The following is a 16,198-nucleotide window of genomic DNA, read 5'->3' on the forward strand; positions in this document are numbered from 1 at the left end:
TGATGTGACAATTATAGCAGGCTGCACTAGGATGCCCACATTGGTTGCTAGGGACAATGGTAATAATGCATTATCCCAAAGGTTGGAACAGGTTTGTTAGCCTAGTTTGTATCACATTAATATTTGGGGCTTTCCGCATCAATTTGGGTCTGTACTAAATGCATAAATTGCTTTAATGGTTGGTACAGCTTAAGGGACAGTGATTCAGCTGCATTCAGCTCCCCCTTGCTTCTCGAAAGCGACCTACAGCAGAATGTAGCGGAGTAGAGGAAGTGGTCATCAAGGCGCCGGAAGTACCCACTGTTCCGACGAATTTGTTTTGAATGAGGATTCTGGCTGATTCATTGTAGCAAGCGAGACTGCAATAGTTAGCACATACGACTATTCTTTCCAACATTTTTACATCTTGAACAGGTAGGATCTCACGCCCACAACTGTTTCTATCACTACCCTAGCAAAAATGTATCCATGCCGAAGAAGTTGCTATGTAGTCAGTTTGGTTTTTCGACTGTCGCGTGTAATGAAAGAGCTAACGTTAGCTAGCTAACTGTCGCTAACGTTACCGCTAGCAAGCGAGCTAAGGCAGTTTATCTGGTTAACGTTAGCAAACTTAGTCAAACATGTTGGTTAGTTGACAGGGACCACTCTTTTTATTAATAATTTGATGTTATCCCGCGTTTAACATTATTTTCTTTGTTCTGGCGGATAACATTAACTTAGACAGCTGGATGATTAACGTTAGCCCACTACCTATAATATGTAGCAAACTGTCAACGTCGTTAGTTAGCGTAGTCACTTTACTGTCATTATCAATAATTTGTGATGAGACAATTTAATGTATCTAGTTATAGTCAAAAAAAATAGCTAGATGATACTGTATGAAAGCAGACATTCCAGATGAATCATGAAAATCAGCTAACTACATGTGAAACAGATGGTTACAAAATCATATCGTCTGACAGCTAACGTTAACTGGCAAACTATGCCATGTCATTCCATCCTGCTCTTTTGACTGCCTTTTGGGATTAACAACTGTTTTGTAGTTTACTATCTAACAACAATGCATATTGTTTAGAAAGTAATAGGGTTGAAGATGGTAAATAGGGTTGACATTCATTGCTGTGTTTTCCCACAACAGAAATGGATAGGCTGCTGAGGCTTGGAGGAGGAATGCCCGGACTGGGTCAGGTGTGTTTTCAGCCATGACTTATCTCGCATGCTGTTGCTATGGAATGCCTTTAGACCTTGTCTCATTAACTCATGAATGAATCAAAGCCCTAATATTGGGCTATAACTATCCTAGCTATATATCTTCAACGCCTATCTTATGCCGATCACCAAACAGGGAGTGATTCTGACTTGAGTTGGGTGGAATAGGCAGAAGCGACTACAAATTAAAAGTGAGAGACTGTAGTCAGGGTAGACCTTGTTGCTCTTATCCACAGACTGAAAAGGACCTGGCACAGCTCAGCTCTCTTAAATATCGTACATTTTAGTATGTTGTGTGGTCTGTAGTCCACACAATCAGGTTAAGAGTTATTGTTATTAAAATGTCTTTTTTTTATTTAACCTTTATTGAACTAGGCAAGTCGGTTAAGAACAAATTCTTATTTACAAAAACAGCCAACCCTGAACGACCCTGGGCCAATTGTGCGCCACCCTATGGGACTCCCAATCATGGCCGGATGGTCTGGATTCGAACCAGGGGCTGTAGTGATGCCTTTTGCGCTGAGATGCAGAGGTTGCCTCCCTCAATAACCTCTCTGCAAAGTTGAATAGTTTTCTTAGCTATAGCCTATTTGCTCTACAGTCTTTTTCATGTGAAATGGATAATGAGAATAGATTGTCAAGGCATTCTGTTCAATATGTATTAACAAATTCTAAGTAGCCTAATCGAAAGTAAAGAATTATGGTGTAGGCCACCTAACCACTGCAGTGTCTCCCTTGTGCTATTATCGAGCATGCTTTGTTAGAACATGTTTTTAGTGTAGCCCTGCCCAATCACAAGGGCCCGGGGCGCTCTTTGGTGAGAGAAATGAAAAGAGCCCACTTTGTTGTGTTTGTAGCGGCCAAGCCTTGCAAGGCGAGGCCAATGAGGAGCTTGCTCCCGACTGGCGTTGGATTTGCCAATTAACACCTCCAGTAAGTGGCTGCCTTGGCACCCTACAGAGGTGTTAAAAAGAGGGGGGTGTCTTCTTTTAACTTCTCCCTCTCTGACATGCAGGGCTTCAGAGCACCATTTATATTACAATATTACTTTCAGGATATTGAACATACACTGAGTGTACAAAACATTAGGAACACCTGACAGACTGACCAGGTGAAAGCTATGATCCCTTATTGATGTGACTTGCTAAATCCACTTCAATCCGTGTAGATGGAGATGAGACGGGTTAAAGAAGGGTTTTTAAGCCTTGACACATGGATTGTGAATGTGTGCCATTGAGGGTGAATGGGCAAGACAAAAGATTGAAGTGCTTTTGAATGGGGTATGGTAGTAGGTGCCAGATGCAGTTCTTGACACTCAAACTGGTGTGATGCTTCTGGGTTTTTCACTGGCTAGTGGCTAGGCTAATGTCAAATTGCAGGTGGTGTTTATTGTCAACAAAATGTTAAAGGTAGACTCAATGATATGACGTAGAAGCAGAACGTAAACAGCATAGTGGCTCAATTTCCGCAACAACTAAGAGCGTTGAAGCACAAGGCTCAACTTCTCCGTGGACATGCGCAGACACTCTGTGAGAGCGAAGTCTTGCATCTCGCTCATCTCAATATCTGCGGTGCCGCTCGTGGCAACGTTATTTTGCTGAGTCTCCCTTTTAACAATGATCATCAGTTTGTCAATAATATAATACTAATATATTATAAACTGCAGTGAGGCTGTATTTTGTCATCCCAATCAGCTCTGTGTGATAGTAAACTATAGCCTAAAATCTGTTATTTCCCCCCCAGGGCCCACCTACAGACGCCCCCGCCGTAGACACTGCAGAGCAGGTGTACATCTCCTCACTGGCACTGCTCAAGGTAAGAAGGAAATAAACAGTTGCCGTTTTATACCGACTAGTTACATGTGTGTCCATGGCAGCCGTCTACGTCTCACCATGTATTTCCATCTCATTCAGATGCTGAAGCACGGGCGTGCCGGTGTGCCCATGGAGGTCATGGGTTTGATGCTGGGCGAGTTTGTGGACGACTACACAGTGCGAGTGATTGACGTGTTCGCCATGCCGCAGTCAGGAACTGTACGTTTTCCCAGTCGTTTCCCCTAACAGACCCCGCAGGACAATGTTGAGTAACTCTACAGTTAAGCGTGTGATGTTTTCTCCACCCGTGTTTGCGTAATAGCACTTCTCTCTCCGACAGGGTGTCAGTGTGGAGGCTGTGGACCCCGTCTTCCAAGCCAAGATGTTGGATATGCTTAAGCAGACTGGCAGGTAAATGCATATGGACAACTTACTAATATAAAACATATTAGTTAGAACACCACGGTCGATTTGGCATAGCTTCTCTAGGACAAAGTCACACTGTAAATGCTCTACACTCCAGGATACACTAAAAACAGAAAAATGTCATTTGTAACAATAAAACACAAAAGTAATGTGTAAAATAGACACGAAGAAAGGTATCTGTGCAGTAATAGTGTTGAACTAAAATAATTGAGATGGTTATCATTGCTGTGGCTCCTCCAACTAGACCAGAGATGGTGGTTGGCTGGTACCACAGTCACCCCGGGTTTGGCTGCTGGCTGTCCGGCGTTGACATCAACACCCAGCAGAGTTTCGAGGCCCTGTCGGAGAGAGCCGTGGCTGTGGTGGTGGACCCCATCCAAAGTGTCAAAGGAAAGGTACGTCCAACAGCCGTAGGGATGTAAACTCGTCACTTTTCAGCGATATTCGCCGATTTTTGTTCTCAAAATAGGTCATCCACGTGAACTGTGTAGATCCATAAAAAAAACTGTCTGGGGGGGGGGGAACATGGCTGTGATTATAGTTGATAAGGATGTATGTTTCAATGGTGCAAATTATTACACACAGTTGTTAATGTTAGCTAGCTACATTAGCATCTAAGTTGGCAAGCAAACACCCGTTTGCCTTGGCTAACTTTGTGTTGCTTGGCTTACTTTACTGTCTGTGTGTAATAACCTACTGGAACATGTATATGCATTGGAGGAAGTGAGGGTGTAACTTGGATGCTTTATTACTAAACCCAGCATGGTAGCACAGGCAGGTAGCTGCACAACAACAGTGTATCTGAGGCGTGATGTCTCAATACTCTTAACCATGAATAATGGTGTATGCTTCGCATATTGAAATGAATAACTGAGAACAGAATGCATCCCTACGTGTCTTTCAAATAGAATATCAGTTCAGAGCGTGATGTCAGATATGTCATATCAGAATGAGTGTTTCATGCAATATCACATGACTGTTGTGAGCAGCCAGCTTGCATTAGCCTTCTCAGCTGCTTCTCTCCGCCCATACTTTCTGCATATCTCCGTCAGTTTTAAAATGTAATTTAGCCGTGATGGAGAGCTGGTGTGTCTAGACAGTGATGGGGTTTGTGTTACATTTGCTTATTTATTGGAGTGGCTCACAGCGTGAGCGAAGTGGATAGTATCTTTTCATTTCACCTGTAAGAGCAAGCAGTCCAGTCTGACTAGGCTTCGCTGTCACGCAGCCTCTGAGTGCCACTGCTATAGAGGAAAAAAGAGCACAGTGAAAGTCCTACTTGTGCCTTTACATCACTGAAAACCGTTAGATTCTAGGCCAAACCACTCAAAAGTTATGCCCCATATTACCGGAGCTACTTTCTCCCCTTTATATCATGAATTATCGCACATTTTATATAATTTCGTCTACAAGGGGTTGGTCAAAACAAGCATTGGCCGGTCATGTTTCGCAGGACGCATGACTCGACCTTCGCCTCCCGAGCCCGTTGGGAAGTTGCAGTGATGAGACGAGATCAAAAAGGGGGGTTAAAATACAATACACCCCCCCCCCAAAAAAAAACGAACATTTATAAATGTCGAGAGACAAATGTTTGTACAAAGCCTCGTTGTTGAAAACTAAATGTTAGGCTAGATGCAAGGAGAAGTAATGCCAATAAGCCAATTCATTACCTTGATCTCCACTGTAAAAGGCATCTAGACATTATTTCTACCATTTGGTTTGCAACAACTGATGGAATGAACGGCCAGCCGGCTTGGCAAGCAACCATAGATGTCGGGACCAGGCCGATATTTTCGTTAGGGATGAAATAGTAGCCTATGAATTCATTTCTACAAATATTTTTATATATTTAATTGGTTACCCGCTGTAGAAAATCAAATCGGTTGTGCAAAACAACTTTAACTTGACTGCTGATCGACGGTGCTCTGCTCTGCCTCGTACCTATAACCAAGGCACAGCGGTGCTGAAAAAGGAGTTCGGCATGCCCTCTCGTGTGCAATTTCTTGAACCACGATGCGAGCTGTTTTAAACTGCTCACGGGCCCAAGTTTTTGGTTTGATAACGAACAACCTTGTTTAGTGATGTTACCTGGCTAGCTAGCATGGTACCTTGGCTATGCACATTTTGGATGGCACTGGAAAAACGGTTAAGGGATAGATGCTTCAACGTTAGGATTCCTGTGCCTAAACAATGTAATAAAAAATAAAAAAAATAAAAAAAACACACTTTTTCTGGTGTTCCTTAAATTAGAACTGACAGCGTTTTAGCGACATGAAATCTTATTAAAATCTGATCATATACACCCCCAGGAAGAATATGACACCGTTGTTTTACATTTTTCTGACAAGCGAGCGCTTAGATATGGTCGTTTTCATAAGTTAATAGAATGTTTGGGAATGACGTATATTAAGGCATTTGTGAAAAGTGGGGAAGCGGCCGTTCGTTTGGTAATTAATAGACGCTGCAGTAAATAAAACCTGAAGTCTACGCAGATCAGTGCGCCATAGCCAATCGGAGTTATAGTAGGCCTATATGCAAATAAGCCATTTGCCACGCGGGCCTGCCGTCATTCATTATTAACTGGACTGTGTGTTTACAGGCAGTAGCAACAGCATGACTTTTTATCATTAGAACGAATTCACCAAAAGCCATAAAATACACCTGAATGGATTTCTGCAAATATGAAAATACCACGGGAGTCCTCTTACATTTGGGAACTTAAGTCCTATTGATCAAACAACTATGGCTTTCTCTCAGTTGCCTATGCACATCAACAACAATAAGATCAACAACTAGCTAGCAAGAACGTGATGCGCTAAAATCTAACAAGGGAACATTAGATAAAACCAAACATTCAGCTAGTTGGCCATCTCAATTGCACTGATAAACGATGGGGAATAGTAGTCTGCTAGTCCTTCTGCAGCTTGCTTGTCAATGCATGCTTGTTCTAACTCACGTTTTGACAACTGAATGGGAACTTGCTTGCCCGTGTGATCAATGCAAAATATATACAAACGGAACAAAGCGATATGCTAACTGTGGATGTCGTTCAAATTCAACGTAGATAGCCAGCAAAGTGGTTCACATTTCTTGCTGACTGCAGCAATGTACCCAGAGCTTTTGCCAGATAATTGAATGGTAATTTCTCTACCATAAGCCACCTCCAACAAATTTGATAGTACGTCCAACCGGCCTCAACTGCAGACCACGTGTATAGCGTTGTGTGGGTGAACGGTTTGCTGATGTCAATGTTGTGGACAGAGTGCTCCCCTATTAGGCCCTGATCTAGGGATTTCACATGACTGGGAATACAGATATGCATCTGGTCACAGATGCCGTTAAAAAAAAGTAGGGGTGTTGATCAGAACACAGTCAGTATCTGGTGTGACCACCATTTGCTTCATGCAGCGCGACACGTCTCCTTTGCGTGGAGTTGATTAGGCTGGTGATTGTGGAATGTTATACCACTGCACATCCATTGAAGAGGAAAGTTTCTGGATGTTGGCGGGAACTGGAACACGCTGTTGTACACGTCGATTCAGAGCATCCCAAACATGCTCAATGGGTGACATGTCTGGTGAGTATGCAGACCATGGAAGAACTGGGACATTTTCAGCTTCCAGGAATTGTGTACAGATCCTTGCGACATGGGGATGTGTATTATTATGCTGAAACGTGATGGTGGTGGATGAATGGCGCGACAGTATAGTTTGATTGTTTTGACATTCCCAGCCATAGTTATAGTCCGTTTTTGTTAAAAAATATTCAGTCATTGAAACTGAAACAGTGCATCCCGAATGGGTGGAGGCAACAAACGATGTACCAGGCCAGCTTTGCTTTACAACCTGATAGCAATATTTTTTGGACTAAATGTATTGGTGAATTTATATGAATCATCCATTGAATTGCATCCATCTATTCTGCCAATAATGCTTTACTGGAATTCTGAGTCAAATATAACCTATTTTTAAAACCTCTTATAAAGTTGGTTTTATTTTTCATATTATGGATGTCTGTTTCATATCTGCAAAGTAACTCGAGCTCTGTCAGTTTCACTTTAAATTCTGTTTGGTGCCTAACATTTGGGAGGGGGGTGGGTGGCAGGTAAGGAGAGCGTATAGCTATGCATGTAAAGTTGTCTGAAGAGTAGGCTAAAGATGGTTTCATATAGGCCTAGTGTGTTTCCCCTTACTGCCACAATGAAAATGCAGATCATTATGCAGTTGTATTCCTAACTACATTCCTCCTGCCCGATCACAGGTAGGCGTTTGGATATGAGCAAATCAGCTATTTTCCGCAGTAGCCTTTTCTATTATACAGTAAAAAGTGTGAAGCTAAATTCAATGTGTTGTATTGAGTAGAGGTGTGACTATCAGGTTTTTGTGCAGCACACGTATAGAAAATGGTAACAGGCGTTTACAGATTTTTTTTCCCGCGTGTTTCTGCGCGAAAAATATTTCTCACCTTTTTGGGCCTTCGTCAGTTTGCGTCCCTGAACCACCATGATTGTGATGGAACCTGCCAATGCTGTGAATGGACTGGTGATTTGATTATCTTTTTTTATTTAGCAATGTTCTAATTTAATTTGTATGCCAATTGTGTGACAGGTTGACTTTCTTGTGGGTGCAAACTTCAATCAGTCCAATAATAAAATCAGTGGTTGACTGATTGGGTGGAAACGCAAATCGTTAGATTTTAGCTAACAGCGTTCTGCCTGTGTAGTCAGCTAAGGTTGTTTACTCATAGATCTCCGGGGATTGAGATGTCTTCATCTAGAACTGATCACACCCCCCCCCATCCCCACCACCCTCCTTTCCTTGTTATGTTTCTTTCTCTCTCTTCCACCCTCACGGGCCCCATATGGCACTTCCTCCATCTGCTCCTGCCTCTGTGCTGCGGGGAGCTGTCTATTATCACCTCCACAGAGCTGTCTGTGAATGTGAGAGCCAATTCCATCTCAATGTGTGATCTCCGCTCAGAGGAGAGTGCACCACTAGAAATGAAAGTTAGCTCTCCAATGTTTTACATTAGAAATGGTTCCGAAGCACAGGCGATCTCATAAAGATATTTAATTAGATTGCTATTAAGAGTAGTGTGTTGATGACCGAGGGGATGGTTTAAAACCTTTTTAGTCTTTAGTAAGTTTTGCCGCCCAAGCATGAGAGAGAATGTAAAAATATATACATTACATTTTTACAAACCTACAAATACCAGGGCACGTTTGCCAATCTTCGTTTTGACATATTTGTGTTTTTAGCAGGTTTCACGCCTCTGCCTTTGAGGAAAAGGTGTCTCCCGGCCAAGTCTTGCTTGTGAAAGATGTAGCCTTCTCTTCATGTGCTCAGAACATGGCAGTGTCCTGCTTCCCTGTCACGTTCACTATCTCTCGTCATTCTGTCTGCCACTCGGAATCTCATTGTACACAATCCATTATGGTCCATTCAATGAGCAGCCAATATAACCACAGAACGTAACAATAATGCCAGTCGTTTCACCAATTTCCACGCAAGACACGATCGCCCAGAGTTCATTTGGAGCGACACGGGTAATACAAGTTGAGTACTTCATCCTTGGCTAACGCAGCCAGGACCAGTGACAGTAACGGCGAAATATATTTTAACACCCTAATTTCCTGTGCTTTGTAGTAAAATGGATGCAGGTCTCAGGGGGACATCATAGTAAACAAGGCATAAGTCAGGTCCACCATAAACCCATCAATGTTTTAACATGACTGTAACCGTGAGCTACTCACCTGTCATGCTTTCACACACAACCGCAGTCGGCAGAGCCTCTCCTAGCATGGTTGCATATCTTTGCCTTACTATGACTATGCAATGTCTTCTCACCTGAAAGGATGCGCTGTAGGGCCTAGTAATAGGATGTGACTAGGGACATGTACTGCACTCAGGCAAGGCTATGGTTTCGGTGTTGTTTACACACATCTGGAGTGACAGCCTGGTTTCAGCAGTTGGTACCGTCCCTGATCTGCTGTTCACCATCTCCCTCCCTCCCCAGTCGTCTACTCTCCCTTTCACAGTATTCTCACACACACGTTACCCTCATGGCTTAGATCCAAAGCAGAGTGTGGTACTTACTTGGCATTCTTTCAATTTTTTTCATTTTTTTTTTCTTCTTTTCTTCTGCTCAGGAATCGAATTTAAATGGAATCGGTACGGACGTTGTTTCTCCGCGAGATAACACGTGGTTCCTTTTTTGTTATTCTGGGCAGGTTGTTATCGATGCGTTCCGGCTGATCAATGCCAACATGATGGTTCTGGGACACGAGCCCAGGCAAACCACCTCCAACCTGGGCCATCTGAACAAGCCCTCCATCCAGGTAAGACCACGGAGCCTCTGACCAGCTCTGTGTGTTTTAACATGCACGTGAATGTAGAGTTTCTGTTCTTATTTCAATCATCTGTTGTCCTCCTCCAAGGCTCTGATCCATGGACTGAACAGGCATTACTACTCCATCACCATCAACTACAGGAAAAATGAACTCGAGCAAAAGGTGTGAAACATTTCTGTAAATCTATTGACATCTGTTTAAGGGGAGTGTAGTTATGATATCAGAAAAAGATGAGGATTGTTGACTGTCGTAGTTTAATGAGTTAATTATGACATTTCATAATATGCTTACTGTCTGTTCTCCTGAATGACAGGTGATGTCATCTTCTGTGCGCCATAACAATACGTGCACGGTGCCTCTATCCTCTCTTGGTTGCATGTGCCACATTAACATATGATCCTTGAGTGACTTTTGATCCTTGACCTCCCAGATGCTGTTGAACCTGCACAAGAAGAGCTGGATGGAGGGCCTGACCCTGCAGGACTACAGCGAGCACTGCAAGCTCAACGAGAACATCGTCAAGGAGATGCTGGAGCTGGCCAAGAACTACAACAAGGTGAACAGGCAGGGATCAGAAGGGGAAAGTGGGAGGGCATGAGTTATCCCGGGTGGTGTTCATTAGTATTCAAATAGAAGAAAATGGACTGAAACAGGGAGGGACTGACTACCTGGACTTGTCCAGTCAGAAACACTAATTTCCAAGACATGGGCATGGCGTATGGGGGTGTAGTGAGATACCTGATAGGTTGGACGATTCTACGATTCTCAATCCGCCATCATTAACACAATGGAAAAATCGAATGATTTATTATTTAAATATTGAAAGTGAGCGGGCTAGGGAGAGAAACAAAATGTTGGAGTTTCAGGCCATGTGGCGGAAAGTGATGTGGCCGCTGGAGATGTGTGATAGTGGTCCGGGCATGTGTGATGCAACTGATATTTGTATGATGTATGTTTCGTGTTGTTTATAAAAGGTCAAATAAAATAAAACACACTTTTGTATTATTTTGCTAAATGTTTTTTTCCTTTACATGCCATAATGAACAAGACCCAGCTTTAAATGTTAACGTCTGAGTGAGAATCAATGTCCCTGTGTTCTACCCCAGGCTGTCGAAGAAGAGGATAAGATGACCCCTGAGCAGCTGGCCATCAAGAACGTCGGAAAGCAGGTATCCGGTCCATGCTGTAACCTGTTTTGCCAGCTACATCAACCTCTGTTTTGCCAGCTACATCATGAATGCCCATGTATAATCTTTGCAATGACCCTCCTTGACCTGTTTACCGCCTTCTTCTCACAGGATCCCAAGAGGCACCTGGAGGAGCACGTCGACGTCCTGATGACGTCCAACATCGTTCAGTGCCTAGCCGCCATGTTGGATACTGTGGTCTTTCAGTGAAGCCCCCCCCCCCCCTTGCATTTAACTGTTCATATTCTAACTTTGTTTTGTTTTATAAAAAATAAATGTGTATGAAAGGTGGGCCGTGGACTTGTATCCTTAAAATACAGAACAGCAGCATGGGTGATGTGTTGCGGTTTGACTGGTTGGTCTCAGATGGGTGTCTGAGAGAACGGTTTGGTCCATACATACAGAATGGCTGCATCTGAAATGGCACACTAATCCTTATGTAGTTCTCTGGTCAAATCTAGTACACATATATTGTGAATAGGGTGCCATTTCTGACACACCCTATGAATCTTGCCTTGCTGCTAGCTGTCATTTTTCAATTAGTTATGCCATGGTTGATGGCACTTCGGACACTCCTTGAAGCCTTGTTTTCCAGTCACGTTAAAATGACCCTCCCCATTTGATGTGAGGCATGCCCACTTTCAAGATTGAGTAATACTTCCTAATAAAAAAAACGAAATATATGAATGTTGTCATTAACTATAAACATGTTTAAATATATAATCTACCTGCCACATGGTACTAGAGGTATAACATTAGTAGTATTTTGTTCCAGTCCAGCAAAACGAACATGATCAGAAAAATGTCTATAGGCGTTATAAATATAACTGTTTATATAGGATACGTATAAACCTTATCCCTGTAATGTAAAGTGTAACAATTGTAGACGCTTCATTAGGTTCGTTCCAAGAGTAGTTCGAGTTCATATTCCCTACATGTGATGCGCGTAACCTTAACCAAATTGTTTTTTGTGTCGCGCGTAATGCTACTTGCGCAGCTCCAATATCTTCGCATCTCAACATCCAACGCCCAATGATATGGATAACGACTACCACAGCTCAGACAGGTCTGAACTCGCTACCCAGTGCCACCCTATGCTCTCCTCTAGTGAGGGGCTGAACTAAATAGAGGAACCTAACACGTTCTAATAAAGAAACCACAGGGATGACAAATCCGTCAGAAGCAGACGACTTTATCGACTCGGAGGACTCATTTGGTGACGGCGACAAGGGAAGCAGTAGGCAGTCTGCTCAAGAGACCGTCTGTGACATTCGTCATACCTTCCATGGATCTACAGAGGGACGGTATCCCTCGTCTCAGCCCAGCCAAGCTCAGCCCGCGTCTGCTACCTCGCCTGGTACCATGTACCCACACCGGACACTGCACGGAGCCACCTACCCGGCCCTTGCCATCACCAGTTCGGGTCACTACATGGCACACCATCCTGTGGTCACGCAAGGCTCATATAATAGCCTCTTGACCACCACGTCACCTCAAGGCTTCCCAGCGCCCGGATACTTTTACGCCCAGCCATATGGGCATGGCCACCAAGGAGGTGCTTTCCACAAGAGCTCAGCAATGCAAACTGGGATGGTTTTTGGTAAAGCGCAAGTTTATCTCTGCAATAGGGCTCTGTGGCTCACGTTTCACAGGCACCAAACAGAGATGATCATCACTAAACAGGGGCGGTGAGTATTGACCCGTTCCCTTTCTCGCCGCCCTTGCCGTTATGTTGGCTAATGTCAACATAGTGGGCAAACTGCCGTACTTATTTGGACGAAGTAGATTGACGTGTTTATTAACAAAATATGGCCACAGCAATAGTTCAAATTATAATTAATTTCGTTCTAAAATTTTTGCAGGATTTAGGAATTTGTAAAGGAAATAAAACTCCTATGAATCTTTTTTTCTACTTCCAGACGAATGTTTCCATTCCTGAGCTTTAATATATCTGGACTTGATCCGACGGCAAATTACAATATTTTTGTGGACGTCAGTCTCGCGGACCCTAACCACTGGCGGTTCCAAGGAGGACAGTGGGTACCCTGCGGCAAAGCTGACTCAAATGGGACAGGCAAGTGATTTTACTTTTCTTTTCCCCCTTCTATTCTTTCCAAGTGAGGTTTTCTGACAAGTGAGTAATGTCTTCAATAATTAATTTATAGGGAACAAGTCCTACATGCATCCAGACTCTCCGAACACCGGCGCGCACTGGATGCGTCAAGAAATTTCTTTTGGAAAACTGAAGTTGGCAAATAATAAAGGGGCATTGGAAAGTGCAGGGCAGGTAAGTTTAATGTGGTACTAATTTCGTACAGCCCCAAATACAATATATATATATGGTGAAAGAGGTCTTTAAAATATGTTATATTCAAGTCTGGAGACGTTGCATTGAGAGATTTTCTTTACAAAATAATATTTTATGCATTTATCAACCATATTGTATGAAATAATTCAGAATTTATTCTCATAAGTTTTTTGTATTTAGTGTAAAAAAAAAAATCATCTTCAAGTTGTTCTTTGTCTCTAGAGATGATCACAGATGCCCCAATTAACACCTGTTTTTCATGTCCTCTGTTCAGATGGTTGTCGTTCAGTCCCTCCATAGGTACCAACCCCGTCTTAATGTGGTCGAGGTGCACGAGGATGGGGCCGAGAACGCAAGCCAACCCAGACAATCATTTACGTTCCCCGAGACGCAATTCGTTGCAGTCACAGCATACCAGAACACAGACGTAAGGAAATTCGTTCCTTCAAATATTGATTTATTTTCTTTAATTGGGGCTAGGCAAAAATGTTCCTTTGGGGTAAAGGTCGTTCACAAATTGACAGTAGACTAGGCCTTCTTAATGTTATTTTCCTCTTTCAGATAACACAGCTGAAAATAGACCACAATCCTTTCGCAAAAGGTTTTCGGGACAATTATGACAAGTAAGTAAAAATATATTAGCCTAGCTTATGTTTTATTTTTAAATAGCCTTACATATTTAAATATTATTCTATTGGAATTATTCGAATCTCAAATTGTGACTGAATTTAGACTGCTTTACGCACGACTTTTCCCCATTTACTGGTGACGATACTGTCACTTCTAAAACAACCATAATTTAAAAAAAACTATTTATTCAATATCAGCTTTAAGTTAAGGACTACATTCTGATGTAAACGATCTTGAAAAGCATTACGGATTTGGATACACGCATGTTTTTGTTCCATTGGGAATTTCTGAGTTTACATGTCAGAATTCCTGTGGACAGACAAGTTCGATTTTTTTGCCAATATTCTCTTCAAATAGTTCGTTTTTTAAATGGAGTGTAAGAAACAAACGGAGATGAATTAGGCTTAACGGTAAGACCTCCAGAGTGCTTTTTAAATTTGTTTTATAATTCCATGTCATTGTTACTCCATACTTGTGGAAACGTTTTATTTTAGTTCTTTCTCATCTGTATTATTTTCAAATTTCCTAATTGATTGTTTTGGATATGTCTAGAATCTACACAGGCTACGATAGTGACCGGTTGACGCCATCACCGAGTGACTCGACCTACGCTCAGTTTGTGCCTGGTGCCAGATATGCTCTTGCTAATTCTTTCCTTCAGCACCAATTCGTCAGCACTTATGCCAAGTCCTGTTTCCGCCCTAGCGCAGGAGCTACGTCTGGACTAGACTATAACGTCCCCTTAACTAGCAGCATGCTGTCACCGCAAACCAGCGAGGAGGACACAATGGCGGCATCACCGAGATGGTTTGTGACACCGACCAACAACAGACTGGACTATGCCCCCCGCACAAATGACGCGACTGAAAACACGACCGCTTTGCTGTCATATGCAGCAGCTGGAAAGGCTCTACAGCTGTCCGCAACGGACAGTTCGGGTAGAGCCCTTGCTTATTACTCAGAACCAACGGATTTTGCGCGTACCTCACCCCAGTATTGCGGTGCGTCTAGCCCGGCTCTGTCCTGCTGGACTAATGGACACGCTATAGGTACTGCGAACTTTGACGAGGTCCTCTCACTTTCAAAAGAGAGTTTGCCAGCGGGTGTCTCTGAAGACGCAAAACCACAAGATATCTCGGAGTCTAGTTGGATAGAGACATAAACTGAATTGAAGAGATATCCCATCCTAGGTTATTGACATCAACGAAATGCAGTCTAATGAAAAAACGAATGAACGATGTCCAGGTGAGTATTTAGACTCACCTGGACATCGTTCATTCGTTTTTTCATTAGACTGCATTTTTGGATTAGCCTACAGTTGGCTGTGGATATGACTGAAGTATTAAAATGTTAACGATAAAAAAAATCTATTTAAGCTATAATAATGTATCTATTTAACATTAGCTGTAGTCCTACTCTAGATGTTTTAATTGAATCCTGTTTTCTAATTTGACTGATTTGACTGATTTTTGATTTGTTGAATACATTTTTGGAAAGTGTTCATGTCTTAGCCTGCATTGAGTTTCATTGGCATTATGTTTTATTGTGCTGGCTTTAGTAGGCTATATAGGATCCACAATGTCTTTACTATTGCAAAAAACAAGGTTCTGAGTTATAACAACTGTACTTAAAGTAAGTAGCCCAATGCTTCAAAACACAAAGGACATATTCATAAATCAATGCCCAACGCAAAAAGGTCAAGAGGGAATTTGTTGTAGTCTTTGAAAGGATGTATACTAATTCATTATCTAAAAATGAAGTACAAATATAAATTCGATTAAAAGCAGATGGATAAATTGCAATTCCTTTTCTCTTATACCTGGTATGATGGTTTATTAGTGCTGTTGCTGCTTTGCTTGCAGATGTGTGAACAATGGAGTAAATTGAAGATGAAAGATATTCATAAGAGGACCACAATGGACATAAGTAATCTGAACTTGTTTTTTAATCCTTGATAATGTTTAATGTGTGTATTGTTGTACTCACATAGCTGATTCAACATATGTATTTTAAATTTGTCAAATAACTTTCATTTATTCGGCGACTCTTGACGTTTTCTTTAAAAATAAAATATTTTAGTGTTAAATTAACTGTCCAGCGTTTCCAGATTTCTATGAAATATGACCTATAATTTACAATATGAGTGAAATACTTTTCCTTACAAAAGATGATAATTAAATATGTTGAAAATAAGCTTTTCGGTGTTTGACTGGTGTGGGCATACCCCAATAACACAATGGTGGGGGCATATTGGTGAGGGTGTATACAGGTCACA

General features: G+C 42.2%; 2 protein-coding genes across 2 annotated transcripts; both read left to right on the top strand.

Moving 5' to 3' along the window:
- Positions 1–121: 121 nt before the first annotated feature.
- On the top strand, positions 122–11,276 carry LOC106574401 (26S proteasome non-ATPase regulatory subunit 14). The gene is made up of 11 exons (XM_014150257.2): positions 122–414; positions 1,139–1,188; positions 2,953–3,024; positions 3,123–3,242; positions 3,364–3,434; positions 3,694–3,844; positions 9,679–9,786; positions 9,886–9,960; positions 10,229–10,354; positions 10,905–10,967; positions 11,097–11,276. The coding sequence occupies exons 2-11, from the start codon at positions 1,141–1,143 to the stop codon at positions 11,193–11,195; spliced, it is 933 nt and encodes a 310-aa protein (XP_014005732.1). The 5' UTR covers positions 122–414; positions 1,139–1,140; the 3' UTR covers positions 11,196–11,276.
- A 384-nt stretch (positions 11,277–11,660) lies between these two features.
- On the top strand, positions 11,661–15,709 carry LOC106574400 (T-box brain protein 1). Its single transcript, XM_045697653.1, has 6 exons — positions 11,661–12,673; positions 12,905–13,059; positions 13,151–13,272; positions 13,568–13,720; positions 13,855–13,916; positions 14,476–15,709. Exons 1-6 carry the CDS (start codon positions 12,150–12,152, stop codon positions 15,083–15,085), a joined length of 1,626 nt encoding a protein of 541 aa, XP_045553609.1. The 5' UTR covers positions 11,661–12,149; the 3' UTR covers positions 15,086–15,709.
- Positions 15,710–16,198: the final 489 nt, after the last annotated feature.

Source organism: Salmo salar, chromosome ssa16, assembly GCF_905237065.1.
Source record: "Salmo salar chromosome ssa16, Ssal_v3.1, whole genome shotgun sequence".
NCBI lineage: Eukaryota > Metazoa > Chordata > Actinopteri > Salmoniformes > Salmonidae > Salmo > Salmo salar.